Here is a 13545-nt window from a genome sequence, read left to right on the forward strand (position 1 = left end):
TTTAGAGTAGAGTAGTGTGTACAATTTGTGTCAGTTCGAGTCAAAACATTTACTTATAACATAGCTGGAGAGATGGTTCATTTTTTAATTTTTTATTTGTGCAGACCATATGTATTCTATTATATGTGAATATGAGTCAGGCACCCTGAGGAGTTGAGCTGAGGTTTTCCATTCCCTGGGCTTGTCAGCTAGACAGGCCACCTGCTGCCTTGCCACCAGTGCTTGTCACAATGGTAATCAAATCACAGTATAATGGATGCAACATCCCCTAGGTTTTTAGAGTTTTCCAGAAGAGTTTTTATACATGGGGAATGGCAACGTGCTGTCTCACTCTCTCAGCTTCTGTCTGACAGGGTGCAGTGCGGTGCACAATAGTTTGAGTAGTGGCTCTAAAGTAATAGAAACATATAAATCTAATCAGCTTATCTTATATTTAATCATTTTGTTTTCTAACCTAAGGATTGCATTTTTATCAGAGCTGTTTCAAAAGCTGTTTTTGTGTTTTTTGTTTGCACTCATGTAGAAGGCATAATGAGTAAACACCTGTACATGCCGTCACAACACAGGGGATGGTGTGTTATACAGTAGATCCCATTTACCCCCCAGTTTAAAATGCATCATGTATGTTTTGACATTAATATGCACAAAACCCTCAACTCTATGAAGAAAAAAAACAAGTATGAAGAAAAAAAACAATTAATATTTCTTTCAGGCATTGATAAGGCATTGTTCCCCATGAGAGAGAGGGAGAGAGAGAAAACCCACCCAGAGAGAGATCCTTTTGATTATCTTATATCAAAGCAAAGTTAAAACATATTGAGAAATTAACAAAAGATGAATATTACAATTGGCTAGACAAAATAAAAAAATCCAACAAATTGAACTATTATCAAAAAATAAAAACAAATTATGAACTGGAACCATATTTAACAAATATCAAAGATTATAAAAAAAGGAAACTTCTAACTTCCTTCAGAATTAGTGAGCACACTCTGGAAGTTGAGAGGGGTCGGCACAGGCAGACATGGAAACCAATAGATGAAAGGCTATGTCTACAGTGCCACGAAGGAGTAGAAGACGAGTTACACTTCCTCACAGAATGTAAAAATTACACCCTGGTTAGGAGAGAATTATTTGACCACATTGGCAAGATTGCTCCCCAATTCCCCATGCTACCCAATAAAGACAAGCTCCCATATTTGTTGGGAGGGCACAATTGTGCTACGATAGCAGTACAATTCCTGACAGAGTGTCAAAGATTGAGAAAGTGAGTCCTTTTCCTTTTCCTTCTTACATTCCACTGTATTATTTTGCCTAATTATTATTATTATTATTTTACCATTATTTGTATTATTATTATTTAAATCTGTACAATTATAACACATGTGTAAGCTTTGGCAACACAATGTTTTTTGTCATGCCAATAAAGCTAATTTGAATTTGAGAGAGAGAGAGAGAGAGAGATGCTTATTATCAGCATGTGGGCTGATAATAGAGAGAGAGAGAGAGAAATGAATTAATAGCGGAATTGGGGGGGAAACTTATAATATCATAAAAGACATGTATAACAATAACAAATGCTGTGTAAAAATAAATAATAAAGTTAACCAGACCAAAGGAGTCAGATAAGGTTGCTGCCTTAGTCCGACTTTATTTAACCTTTATATAAATGTTTGGCCACCAACATAGAAAAAACTTCTTCCCCAGGGCTTAACCTCCTGGGTAGAGAGATAAAATGTCTACTCTTTGCAGATGACCTGCTCGTACTATCGCCAACGGCAGAGGGACTGCAAGAAAGCCTTGAAATAATAAACGAATATAGCACAACTTGGGCCAATCAATCAATCAACCAATCAATCATGAAAAATCAAAAATTATGATTTTCCAAAAAAAACAATCAACATCTAACGATTACCATTTCACAATTGGCAAACAATCAATAGAACAAGTGAAACATTATTGTTATCTAGGATTAATAATCTTATACACCGGACAATTTGACAAAGCAATCATAGATTCATGGCCTAAACAAAATTGACTCAACCATTGCTTCAAAATTAAAACAATTAGAAAAAACCTCAAAAGAAAATTACATTAACAATTGGAGGGATAAAATTAAGCAAATAAGTAAACTCAATGTATTTAAATCAATAAAATCTGATTACAAATTGGCACCATATTTAACTAAAATTCAAAATTATAAGTATAGAAAGCTATTGACAAGGTACAGGCTCAACGACCATAGCCTTGCTATTGAAAAGGGGCGACACAGGCAAACCTGGCTGTGAAAAAAGGATGTGTGCTCACTGCGGTAATGTAGTTGAAAATGAACAGCATTTTCTTACCGAATGCAAAAGATACGAGGTAATAAGAGAAGAATACTTTACTAAAATCGGAGATAACTGTCCCGAATTTCTTAAAACAAACAATGAACAAAAACTATCATTCCTCCCGGGGGAAGTAGACAGTTGTGTCCACCTAGCTGTTGAGTACATCCAATGAGAGAGAGAGAGAGAGAGAGAGAGAGAGAAAAAGAGAAAGAAAGAAAAGCAAAGCTCATTATCAGCATGTGGGCTGGCATAGGGAAGCCGGTGAGGTCTAGGGCCTCTAACCCGGCCCGGCAAATGTGATTTTGTCAGTGCTGATGTATGGGCTGGCGGGTGAAAAGGTTAATTTCATTACCCCTTCGGATTAAACAATTGCGGCTTTAATAGGCAGGAGAAGACGACGGGGGTGCGGGGAGACCTGACTCACGGTGACCTTTAATGAGCCACAGGAACCTCTGTGGGCTGCAGCAGCCACTGAGCACTGCTCACGTCAAAAGTTTAAACCATGCGGTTATAAAACAAAAATACAAAAAAAAAAAGCGTTTGTTTTCAATAGGCTGCTTTTTGAAGACAGAAATCCTACATGTTCATAATTTAAATCCATAGTGGATATCTATAATAAACAACCTTCTAGTTCTTTTCACAACTCAGTGAATACTAAAGCCTTATGGAGTAGACCTCTAATATTTCCTTTCTCAAGTGTGCAATGTACTTTACACTGAAATGCCACTGTATGCAGAGAACTCAGGATTTATTAGTGTTATAACACAACATGATATTGCTGTTCATGTAATGAAAAGTGCTCTGGGCTTTGGGAGGTATGTTTTGGAGAGCCAATCATATTGTGTTTGGGTACTTAACTGTGTTGTGTGGTTGAGTCATGGTGGATGGTATATTGTTGCAATAAGGGGATACTTGATTACAGTTGCTGTCTTATGAAACAGATGGTGGAGTGTCTATATGAGATGATGACAGCTTCTCAGTGTTGCTCTTGAGTTACTTTAAAGATTGAGTAGAGATAGACATATGTTGTGGAGACTAAACACTTTTTTTTTAGACCACCCAACAATTTCTTGATGGAAGACAAAAGACACGCGCGTGCATTTGCCCGCAACACACAGATATAACTTCACATGCACGGACATAACACGTTTGTAGCTATCTGAACTCTAACTTTAATATGCATAAAGACTGAACCAAGAACATGGATATATCAATGCACATCTCCAAAAATATGAAATATGAAAATGAAAAAAGAATAGCCTAGAATAGGCTACATGGATTTCTATGCAACGTCATATATGCGTGCGCAAGAGGCAGAAAGCACCATAGAACAGCATAGAGCAGTGCTCTCCATGAAAAGAAATGAGTTTTCTCAGCCGCTCCACAAACGTGTCTTAATTAACGTCATGCAGTTAACAAGGTGCGAAGGAGCTTGCTCATCAGCATCCAAGTTCATTATAGGACCTCTTTCTCTGTCGCCATCAGCATAAAGGCCTCCAAATTATCCTGTGACAATCGTGTCCTTAGGCGATTCTTGATGAATTTAGGAGTGGAAAAACTCTGTTTGTATGCCACTTGAGTACATGACAGTGTTAGTAGGAATTCATTTGCTAACCATATATAGTTGTAGGCACAGGTAAAGAGGTTTACCTGCTGGAGAAGGAAATAGCAACAGATTGCACAATTCTTGCAGGTAGCACATTTCTTGCTCACCAGGTTTATTTCTGTATCTTCCTATATCTCCGCGGCATCATCAAAGTCCGACGCTTTGACTGTACTCGTTTAGAGGAGACTTTTTCAGGCTGTCCCAGTGCGTGGCGAGATGTGTCAATTCCGACTGTAGATTTTCAACCGTAGCACCTTCACTGAATTTAAGCAGACATTCTCTTATGTTTCGAAGTGCATTTGGGGGCAGTTTATTAGCTTTTATAAGGGGGAAATTCCGAGGATCAAGGCATGCTAGATCGGCAATTCCCCGTGCTGAAGGAAGTAGACGCATTCTTATTCAAAGCCATGTAACACTATTGATGCTTGATAGTGGGCCGAGAGATATTGTAAAACCGTCTTTACGATAAATGGGCCGCGCAAACCCGACAAGCATGCCGCTCCGTGATTGGCTGGCCCAAACGGCCCACGAGGGGCCGCGGCCCTTCTGGCATCTGCCCAAATGCCAGACCGTCCAGTCCGTCACTGCCTGCTGCTATATTTAAATTCTTGTTGGGCCAAGGTTGCCTATGCAGAAAATATATTTGTGGATTACTATGTCACAAAACCTGCACACTGCATTGAAAAGCTGCCATTATATTTCACAGATGACCAGCTGCAGCAATGAAGGTTACAGAGACTGTGGATCGAGATGTCATTGTTATTTTATTATTTTTATTTAATTTTGATGTATTTTTTTTATTTCAGACATTTATTTGTTTCCCAGAATAACACATGGGTTGATGGGTGATCTGCCAAGCTTGTGCAGTCTGAACGAGATGTGATCTCTTCTCTGAATCTCTCATCTTCTTACTGCCTGCTCGCATCTCTCAACTCTCTGTGTTGTAAAGACATCAAGATGCAGTGGCATCCTTTTTTTTCTCATCCACCATTGAAGTTCGCATCGGACGGACTATCTAATTGATAGTGCTCTCCAATGCCAGATCTTCCATCTGAAACCCTTGAATGGGACGGTATCAGCTAAATCACTGAAATGATGTCACACATGGACGCAGTGTCCCTCCGCTGTGATCATTCAGGAACACATTCCCTCCAGCCCCCTCTGATGGAATCCTTAAACAAGTCCTAATTATGACATTCCGCCAGTGATGTGGGACGCAGAACCGGGCTGGGATAATGGTGGAGATGATGAAGACTGCAGCTTGTATTGTGGTACCAGCAGCAAAATCAAAAGAATACAAAAATAAATAATGGTTTTGACTCCCAGTTGGTCTGGAAAACATTAATTAGTGTAATCCTTCAATTTATTCCACTGCGAAACAGAGAGAGGAGATGTACTCTGATGGGTAATTTCAGACACTGACTTTCCTTCTTGCCTTTGTTAGCTCACATTTGTGAATTGGAAATGTTTTGGTAGATGTACAGAGAATATAATGTGAATTATGAAGATGTTGTTTTCAGGGTGTTTCAGATGTACAGTGAAGACACCTGTAAGAAGAGATATTATTTATTTGTTGCCTGTTACACCATGGTTTAGTTTAGCGTGCGTGCGTGCGTGCGTGCGTGCGTGCGTGCGCTGATTCTCCAGAAAGGAAAATGTCTCTATTAATGTTTAAATAACCTTCACACATTTCAGACATTTTTCAGACTTGCAGACATTTCAGTAAATACAACTAAAGAACATTAAGCAATTGATCATTATACACAATGCATCCTCCATGCGCTGTAGCAAGGCTGTTTAATACCAGGGTAGAAGTCTGAAGGTGTAGAAGTACAAGTAGTCTGAGTTTTCACATTGCTCAGGCCAGTCTGAATGGACCAGTCTAGACACTGAATGGGAATAAGATGAACACCTATGAATGTTAGACTGGTTAGGAACAACTCTTCCAGTGTTTTAGATGGTGAGCCCTTTTTTCCATTTGTGATTATCTGTTCACATTTCGCCATTCGACAGATGCCATTATCATTTGCAACTTGCAGTTCAAATGGGGTATACCTGTCATCAGCTTGTATGACCCATAGGAATCAAACCCACAGCCTTTAGGGTGTTTGCATCCTGCTGTACAAGTTCTAGCTTGGCAACAGTTCAGGCGACTTCATTATTGTTATTTTTTCTGCTGTATTGGAACTCTGAGGAACTAAGCCAGTGACATCATAAGGGTCAATTTATCGGTTGTTGTGGAGACGGCTGGAATGTTGTTGATGGCAGCGAGCTGATGAACACCGCTGCTCCCTGACATGCTTCCTGTTTGCTGACCCGTGTCTTTGAGTGGATGCCGGGCTCCGCTGTCTTCGAGTGTGAACAACACGCTAAAGGGTCAGCAGTGCTGTGCTCTCGGCCATGGGAAGGGACATCCATCCTGTTTTCCTGTTTCATTTTTTCTAAGTCAGGGTGTGTGTGCCTGTGTGGTCTATAACACAATCCACAGCTACACACGTGTCGGAGCACAGAAGTTTGGATGTATGTCTCTTTCGTCTTTACATTTGTCTTTTGTAGTTGCATTTGCTGTGGTAAAGAATGTTTTGCTGTAGAAATGGGATTTCGACTGCTACTCTGCTAGCCTCTTTCACTTCATCCATATTACTGGTGTCACTTCTCACACATGCACAGTTCTTCTTTTCCTCAGCTAAACGTCTTGTAATTCACTCCATGTCCAGGCAGAAATCTGGCAGCCCAGACTCTTTTGAGCTGAGACTTTCCTAACTCTAATCCCAGGGAAAACAGAAGTGATGTCTGGCAGAGCTGGGTACCAGGGTGGCTTATGGTCCTTTGGAGTGGCTCATATCCATTGCTTGTCCACTAATGAGTAGCAGTAAGTACTGTAACTCCGCATGGATGAGCGGATGAGTGGTAAATGATTTTACAGGATTGATCAAACGTTTCAGGGTTTGTATCGGCACAATTCGTGGACGATGGTGTTAAATATTGAATCATAAGTGAGGAGAAGGAGAAATCAATTTAATGAATGATTAAAACCTTGGACAGAGATACAGATGAAAGCATGTGATTTAGATGTTTTTATATTTTAAATGATACAATATTGTATATATGATGTATAGTATAAATATATGTTCTGTATATTTTTCATAATGCCTTAATACATGAATACAGTGAAGTCAAATCTATTATTAAATTACAAGATAGATATGTCTGTCAGTTTGAAAGCTAGTTGCTGTGGAGACTTCCCCTGTATGAAACGGTCTGTATTGTGAAGTTTCCTTCATAAGTGTTGCTGTTTCAACATTCAACACCATGCCACAGGAGAGGTAGAAGCCAGACAGACAAAGTAACTGAACAATGTAGTGCAGTGAGGTGAGACATCTACTCTTCTCTTTTGTCCCTGAAATCTGCCTGGCTCACAGTGCTGAACTGGAAAAAGAAAATGTTTGAGTCTTTTTCCTCAGAAGTGAAGCAGTCTCGGCTCATTGCCCTCCCTAGGGCATCCTCAAGATTGGTGTTATTCTTGTGTAAGACACATTGGGTTGCTCAAGGACATCTACTCTTTGTTTTTTCTCGACTCAAGGTCTCTCTGACTCTGATTTCTGATTTCATCACTGATTGGGTGAGACTGACATAATTTTTTTTGCTTGTTTAGAGTGGGATGCAACCCAACTCTGGCCAAAAGTGGCAGTACTTGTGGAATAGTCTGTAAAATGGGTTATTGTAGGCAGGGGTGCAAGTATTGTATTTTTTTTACATACTGATTGTAGTCTCTAAGGGATTTGGTGATCAGTTGGTAGAATGACGGGCCGTTACGCCTTGCTTTGAGGCTCTGTCATCTAACACTGGTCCTAAAGGGATTACTCTGGGATGCAGTCATTGAGTTCTGTGGATGCCGAGTCTGTTTCAAATGTGATCTTGTACCTCTAGGCAGGTACAGGGACATAAGTAGAGTTTTGGTTCACAGAGTAATCACTGCACAGCGATCTCACACACACACACACACACACACACACACACACAGACACACACATACACTGAGGGAGTGAAATGGGGACTGAGTCCTCCCTGCGTTTTCGAAGAGAGGGAATGGGTGTGAAGTCAGTTGTGTGCACATTGTGGCCTTTTGCAGCCAGACAGATAGATATTTCAGCTGCTAAACTCTAAAGTTTAGGGCCAAAAGCAGAGCCTCTAAAGCTTCAGGAGAAGGCAGACGGACAGAAGTGATAAAAACTTTCACAGCTTGGAGGTAGTATGAAACCTTTAAATGGTTAGCTTGAAGAAAATCACACCTCAGTCATTTTTTTCTAAAGCCACTTCTATTTTATGGTCAAACTGTCAGAACTAGACTTCACACAAGATTAGATGATGACACGTTGACATTTATTACCCACTATAAATCTGCTTCATTAGATATAGTCTGCTGGTGTCCACGGGAAGAGAATGAGATCTTGTCATCTTTAAATGAGGAAGAGGGGGACATGACTCCTGTTAATGTTGATAGGCCTCGGTGCAAAGCGGAATCTTGAGAAGTGAGAAACTCTTATTTCAATACAGAGCGGCAGGAAACAAGCTCATATTTTCAGCACTAATCTCCCAAGCCCAAGATCTCATTATAGAACAAGATTTATGAGACGCTTGCCACTCATACACAGTCCAGTATATGTGCCATATAGATTTTCCCAGCGTACCTCCCCTTCCTTGCAACTGGCTTCTCCCTGTGCACTTTGCCAGCTGAAGTTTAACAATTTTGCAGAGCCTCAGCCCATAATTGCTCTGGGCTGTCCAGGCCCATAAGAAATGGCTGTAGGTGACATTCCTCTGAGCTAGTGGCTAACCAGCGCTATGTTTGCATCTATAATTAAACACCGAGTGAACCTCACATCTGCCAAATGCAGCCTTTTCCTCCAAATTGGGAAAGCAAATGGCCATCTTGAGAGCAGAGGGAAAGTGAAAGTGGCACTTGTGTGCTAGACATGTCAGGAACCTAATTTGAATGAATTATTACAGGTATTTTAGTGTATTATTTGGCATTCAAATGTGGCTAAACTCTCTGTATAGAAAGTTTGCCCTGTGGGCTGTGCACTCCACCACTTTTGCTATTATGTCCAGCCAGCTCCTATGGTCGACATCAAGTGAAACTGTTTCATGTGGTACATACATACTGGTTCTGTGAAACCATTGAGACTTTTAAAATCTTTTATACCCCCACTGCTATCCTTTCGCATTTACATTGTACATTAATCAATTTAGTAGACACTTTTATATGAAACCTCCTGCTACACAGGTAGAGCATACATTTAATCCGTCTCCTCCTAGCTTGCAGGCATCCCTGTACCAGGCGGCTCAAATCTCCTCCAGTTGTATTGGCACGCTGAATATCAATAGAGGCTTCCATGCAGGGAAGCCGTGCATGCTCCTCTCTTTCTCTCTCTCTCTCTCTCTCTCTCTCTCTCTCTCTCTCTCTCTCTCTCTCTCTCTCTCTCTCTCTCTCTCTCTCTCTCTCTCTCTCTCTCTCTTCCATGCAGGGAAGCCGTGCACGCTCCTCTCTCTCTCTCTTATCTATCTATCTATTCTATCCATCCATCTATCCATCCATATATCTATCTATCAGTCTATCTATCTATCTCTCTCTCTCTTTCTCTGTCTCTTTCTCTCTCTTTCTCTTTCTCTCTCTCTCTCTTCCCCTGTAGGTGCTCTCTCACAGGTGCCGAGCGGCTCTCCGCTCGCGGTAAACTACAGTGCCTCTGACAGACCTCTGTCTCCGAGGTAAACTCGCTGAATAATTGATCGCGGATCTTGCCGAAAGCGGCCTGAGGAGGTGCTCGACCAACAGCGTGGATATTAGAGTTCTCCATCATGAGCTCACAGGAGCGTTTGCGTGGGGGGTTGTGGTTTGCTAGAAACTGGGGAATGGTGATTGGGAAGATGGTGATATTATTAAAAAACATAGAAAACACACAACACACACTCACACACTCAAACACACACACAAACACACACACATACATAGAAACCTTTTGTATTTTAATGCATTTTATGGCATCAAATATACACTGCTTTTCATCCAAACGTTACCTCTAACTGTGCATGTCTATTCATCTGATCTACTCATATTACTAGCAAAGTGGGATACCGTGTTAAACCTTTGAAATGCATTTGGAGGAGTCAGACAGCACCTGAAATGTCTTGAGATATCTCAAGTGGAACTCAATTGGTTGTCACTCTGAAATTGGCTCTCCCTGCGACACTGCTGTACGTCTAGATGTACGTCTAGCCTTGTGTGCACTTAGTCTTTTCGTTCAACATGTCTATTTTCTCTCTTTCTTTCTACAGGTCGGAGAGTGAAGGCTCCAGGAGTGTCAGGTGAGTACGAACAGAAATGTTCCACAGTTTTGACTTGACTGTACAGTATGTTTTATGCTATTTTGTTAGCTGGAGTTACAGAGCTCATGGAAGAACATCTCATGCCATTCAAACATGCTCCGTTGCATTTCTGTCTCTGAGGTATTGACCAACTCATATGCTTGTGCTGCTGTGTGTGCCGTGGGTTTTGACTGAAGCCTTGACCTGCTCTCAGATTGTGTTTGACTGTTGTTCTTGGGTGTGTGGGTGGTTTTCCTTTCCACCAATCAGGCTATCCTCAGGGCCTCACATGATGTGCAGAGGGCACCGCCCCATAAGGCATGCTAGATCCTATCAGAATCATGGAGAGGTCTGATTCAGAATTCATCCCTGACTCCAGTAAATCGGACTGTTGGGTCACAATATTACTAATCTGAATCCCTGCTATTACTTGGGATCAACTATTTGTAATGTATTTGTAATGTAGTTAGTGTTACTACACAAACTGAATGGAAGTGGTTGCTAGATGTTTTTTCTTTCATATGCATGCCCAAACGTGACCTCTCCAAGCCCTAAACGAGTTGGGGTGGAATGACCTTGCTGTCATGATGCTGGGCAGGTGACAGGTTTTCGTGCCGTGCGATGGAGTGTCCAGTCGTGCACAGCCACGGGCACAGGCAGTTCTTCTGTTCGTCCCCCTGCTGTCAGCAGTGCTGAATCAGAGGGTCTCCTGCTGTAAACTCAGTGTCCTCGGAAGCCTCTGGAATGCATATTAACCGCGTCTTGTCCTACTCCTCCTTGCATGGCAGTCAGACATGTCACATAGTCTCTGTGCCAAAATTGTGTTGTGTTTCTTTCTTATTTTTCTTCTTCTTTGAGCTTTTTTTTTTGCTTCAAACTTAGCATTATCATCGCCATTCATCATCTTCAAGGTTTCCACTTCATAGACTAAACCCACGAAGATTAAAAACTACCGTATATAAATAAATATATGAAGTGGCATATCTTCTGAACAGTGCTCAGTGGTGCCTAGAACAGTTTGTGAGTGAATATAAATCAGCCTTCTCTGCTCAGAGTGACCCCCCCCCACCAACACACACACACATATGCACACATACACACACACACACACACACACACACACACACACACACACACACACACACACACACATATATACACACACACACACACACATATACACACACTCCCAAAAATGATCTAAAGTTGTCAGCCGTGCTGCCAGGCCCTCACATCACACAGGTGCCAGACACGGTGATGCATTCGCACACCATCGCTCTCCCTGACACTTAAGGTGGACGGGCCGGACACTTCTCCCCATCAGAGATGAGCAGCAGGCCCTTTCATCATGCTGATCGATGGCCCAGCCAAAACAGGTCTCTATCGTGTAAAGAAAACCAACCCCCTCCCACCCCCCCCAAACATCCATTTTCCTCTGTCTTTTGGCAGGAGATGTTCACATCTCAGTTGACCCTAAGGGCTTCATTCAGTAGAGATAAATTGTTTGTATTTGGTCATGTGTGCAAACGTTGTTGTTCTGCCAGTCCCTTGGGGGACATTGTTGTGGTGATTTCCTCTGTTTCCTTTCAAGAGGGTCAATGAACATTAGGTTTGAGTACACAGACGATTGTGAGCTATGTGTTTTATTATGCCCTCCACCAACGAGGTTATGTTTTTATTTGTGTCAGTTGGTGGGTTAGTTGGTTGATTTGTTAACAGGTTCACTTAAAAACTAGTAGTTAAAAACTATTAGTTAGGTGGAAACGTGTAGCATGGACCAAGCGGAAATCCCACAAACGTAGCACTTGCACACATTTTGTTTTGCTTTCGCGAACGTTGCTATATATGCTATTATTGGCGACTGTTGGGCCTTGGCCATGGTATGCATGATGTTCTTACACCAGGTAGAGGCAAAGTGGAGAAAACATTTCATCAGTAGAATGTGCTGCTCTGGGTCTGCGGTTCGGGACAAACGTTGGTATTTTTCTTTTTTATGTGTGTGTGGGATGGAGGGGGGGCAAAGTCAATGTCCCATGAGTTTATTTCTAGCAAAGCCCATCAGCCAGAGCAACGCTTGTAGAGAAATTGTGGCACATTATCAAGGCTACGCATGCAAAACCCCCTGAGATTTCTTTTTCTTTCTTGAAAGAAGACGTTGAACTTGTGAACCTGCATGCTTTTCTGGGTCAGCTGCTATAATTTGAATTACCTGCAACTAGATTAGCAGGTCCTTGTGTCAGAGCAGTATTGGAAGTGTCAGCGAGTGATTCAGTGGGGTGTATGGTAGAATGTGGCCTGCTGTAATGGCAGTAATACAGCCCTCCATTAGTCTGAGCGCAGGAGAAATGTCATGTAATTATGATTCTGCTGCACAGTGTTTTCCCATGGCTATTGTTCTCTCTCAGGTGGCTCTCCATAGGTCAGCTTGATGTACTGTTGCTGGCCAACTACATTTGGTCATAAATAAAAAGCATATCAAAGCAAATACACTAGAGTGTAGAGTCCATAAAGGATATTTTCTCAGAAAGTGGAAAAATAGAAAGTAGCAAACAAAAGTAAATGTCAACACTTTTTTTTGTATGGTTTGATAATTTGAAACTGTTACGAAATCTTCTTTTGGCTTAAGTTTCTTTCTTAGGACAACCTAAAGACAAATTTAGTGTGTCATAATCTCAATCTCAAGACAGATCTTCATAGATCAGCAGAAGAGACCTGAGACTGATCCAGGATCAGAGCTCTGCTCCAGAGGTGTAGTGTAAGGTATGAGCTACACCAGGCGCGTAACTGAAGCGTTACGTTCGCGACGCGTAAAATCCATTTTAGATGAATGGTCTATTTTTTTCTAACGTACACCCCACTGTCACGTCTGGTGTAGCTACTTCCATTGATTATAATGGAAGCTAATTGTTGCAGCAGACACAACGCGAAGGGAACGCTTCAGTTACGCGCCTGGTGTAGCTCAGCCCTAACTGTGTGGAGGCTGATGGACACAGCCAGCTGTGCCCTGGGTTGCCTCCGAGGGCTGTCTGAGCGATTTTTCCCAGCCAAGCCAAGCCAAGCCAAGCCATGCCCGTGTCTGGAACTCAGTGTCTGGGAAGGCGATTTGGCCTCTAATCTGAGAGGTTTTTTAAAAAAAAATTGTTTTTAGCCTTTTTGAAGCGAAAATGGGGTGAAATGTAGAGGCAGTCTTCTTTTTTTGCCCGCCCATGACAGGAGAGTGAGTGTGGGTATGGGAGTGAGTGT

The 13545-nt window shown here is 41.8% G+C and overlaps 1 protein-coding gene across 2 annotated transcripts in view; it reads left to right on the forward strand.

Annotated features, from left to right (window-relative positions):
• The window catches only part of iqsec1b (IQ motif and Sec7 domain ArfGEF 1b), a 181640-nt gene that overhangs the window by 21771 nt on the left and 146324 nt on the right, over positions 1-13545 (forward strand). For both annotated transcript variants that reach the window (XM_076268352.1, XM_076268354.1), the window contains exon 2: positions 10273-10302. In XM_076268352.1, the coding sequence (XP_076124467.1) occupies positions 10273-10302 (30 nt within the window). The remainder of the gene's footprint in view (positions 1-10272; positions 10303-13545) is intronic.

Source organism: Alosa pseudoharengus, unplaced genomic scaffold (genome assembly GCF_046254945.1).
Source record: "Alosa pseudoharengus isolate Yale_2024_CS ecotype anadromous, Long Island Sound unplaced genomic scaffold, YU_APseudo_1.1 YU_APseudo_1.1_scf_5, whole genome shotgun sequence".
Lineage (NCBI taxonomy): Eukaryota > Metazoa > Chordata > Actinopteri > Clupeiformes > Clupeidae > Alosa > Alosa pseudoharengus.